Source organism: Wasmannia auropunctata, unplaced genomic scaffold, assembly GCF_000956235.1.
Source record: "Wasmannia auropunctata unplaced genomic scaffold, wasmannia.A_1.0 LD308369.1, whole genome shotgun sequence".
NCBI classification, from domain to species: domain Eukaryota; kingdom Metazoa; phylum Arthropoda; class Insecta; order Hymenoptera; family Formicidae; genus Wasmannia; species Wasmannia auropunctata.
The window spans coordinates 1-1,782 of record NW_012054521.1 but is presented as its reverse complement, the minus strand read 5'-3'; the positions used below and the strand labels follow the sequence as shown (position 1 = coordinate 1,782).

The 1,782-nt window shown below is 31.6% G+C and overlaps 1 protein-coding gene across 1 annotated transcript; it reads left to right on the top strand.

Moving 5' to 3' along the window:
- Positions 1-206: 206 nt before the first annotated feature.
- LOC105461139 (cytochrome P450 302a1, mitochondrial-like) lies at positions 207-1,536 on the top strand. The gene is made up of 2 exons (XM_011707622.1): positions 207-1,002; positions 1,202-1,536. Exons 1-2 carry the CDS (start codon positions 825-827, stop codon positions 1,444-1,446), a joined length of 423 nt encoding a protein of 140 aa, XP_011705924.1. The 5' UTR covers positions 207-824; the 3' UTR covers positions 1,447-1,536.
- Positions 1,537-1,782: the final 246 nt, after the last annotated feature.

The window sequence follows — 1,782 nt, the reverse complement described above, 5'->3', positions numbered from 1 at the left end:
TTTGTACCGTGTTGGCGTTTTAAAGTTCTCAAGTTGTTAGTTAAAGGTCTCTAGATACTTATTAAATAAATTAATGAGCCTTGATTTTAAATTTTATTTTAATTTTAAATTAATTTATTAAAGTATACAAATAATACAATGTAAATAAATGATAGTATTTACATATATAAACGTATTTACATATATATTTACATATATAATACGTATTTACATATATAAACATACATATGGAAATTTCTATAGTTTTTATTTAAGAGATAGCTTATTTCTTATTCATAGATTCAAAGAAAAAACTTTCAACAAAAATAGAACTCTTATAGCACTCTTTGTATCCTATTAATTTTCCTATTTTCAAACTTTCATGTATATTTTAACGTAGATAAATATCCACAGTAAATTATTTTATTAAGTACAGTTACGTACAGGCAAATAATATGTATTAAACGAAGAAATAATATGTTTACCAGGGCAGATCACCACGACATTGATCAGAATAATCGCGTTAACAGTCAATGACATTCGTCAGCTTGTGCTCATGTTTCCTTAAATATTATGGAGCGTTCGGACTTTATCTACCTGGCATCAAATTTATGCTAACGACTCAGAACGAGAGTATCGAATAGCGAGGCGCAAGGAAGGAGACGTGGAGAATAGAAAGAACGCGAGGTTCAAAATCTCGATCGAGTTCTCAGGCAGCCTGCATAGATTCTAAAACCTGTTTCTCTGGTGCACTGTTTACAGCGTTCTCTTATAAGAAAAGCGTCATTTGACGATAAAACTTTAATACGAAGTACGTGTAAAAATATATTATAGTATAATTAATAATGTACGCGCGAGTGAAACTATGTGGAGGAAGAGGAACAATGAAGAAATTATGTGCTCAATCGTGCTCGAATAATACGTGTCATGTTAACCGCACCGAACCCAAGCCTTTCAAAGACATTCCAGGACCAAGATCCTTCCCCGTTATTGGGACGCTTCATAAATATCTGCCTTTCATCGGTAAAAATGACATTAAAAATGGCATTTTGATGATTGATTAAAAAAATTTATTATTACTATAAATTTTTGAATTAGAACTCCGATTTACATGAAAACTGCTACTATATTTTGCATATTACAAATGTAATACTTGCTCACGTCTCTCTTAAATATCGATAAATTAATCTTATTGAATTAATTTTATGTGTCAACGGTACAGGCGAATACAATTTCAAGAAGCTGCACACGAACGGCTTGTTGAAGTTAAAGCGTTACGGACCTTTGGTACGTGAGGAAATAGTACCGGGTCAGCCTGTCGTGTGGGTGTTCCGACCGGAAGATATCGCGGAAATTTTCAAAGCTGAGGCGGGTATGCATCCTAAGAGAAGATCACACTTAGCTCTCTTAAAGTATCGAAAAGACAGAAGTGATGTGTACAACACCGGGGGTCTTTTACCCACGTAAGAATTGTCCTCACAATTAATTACTTTATCAACAAAATCACTATTTATCACAAATTTGTAAGAATTGTTATACACTGAGAAAAAAAATTGATATTGTACAAACTAAATTTGTATAGTTGTTTGATCCAATGATTGATTCAACAATTCTTTAGTGCACAAAAAAAGTATAGTTCATTCATGTCAACCATCAAAAATTTTTAATCACGAATTAATTAAACCAACTCAATTAAATTATTTTGTTCGAAATACTAGTAGTATTATTTGTGTTTGCATGCTATTTAGTTATCCAAGTAATATATTTGTTCACATTCCAAATATTAAACTGACTAAACGATGC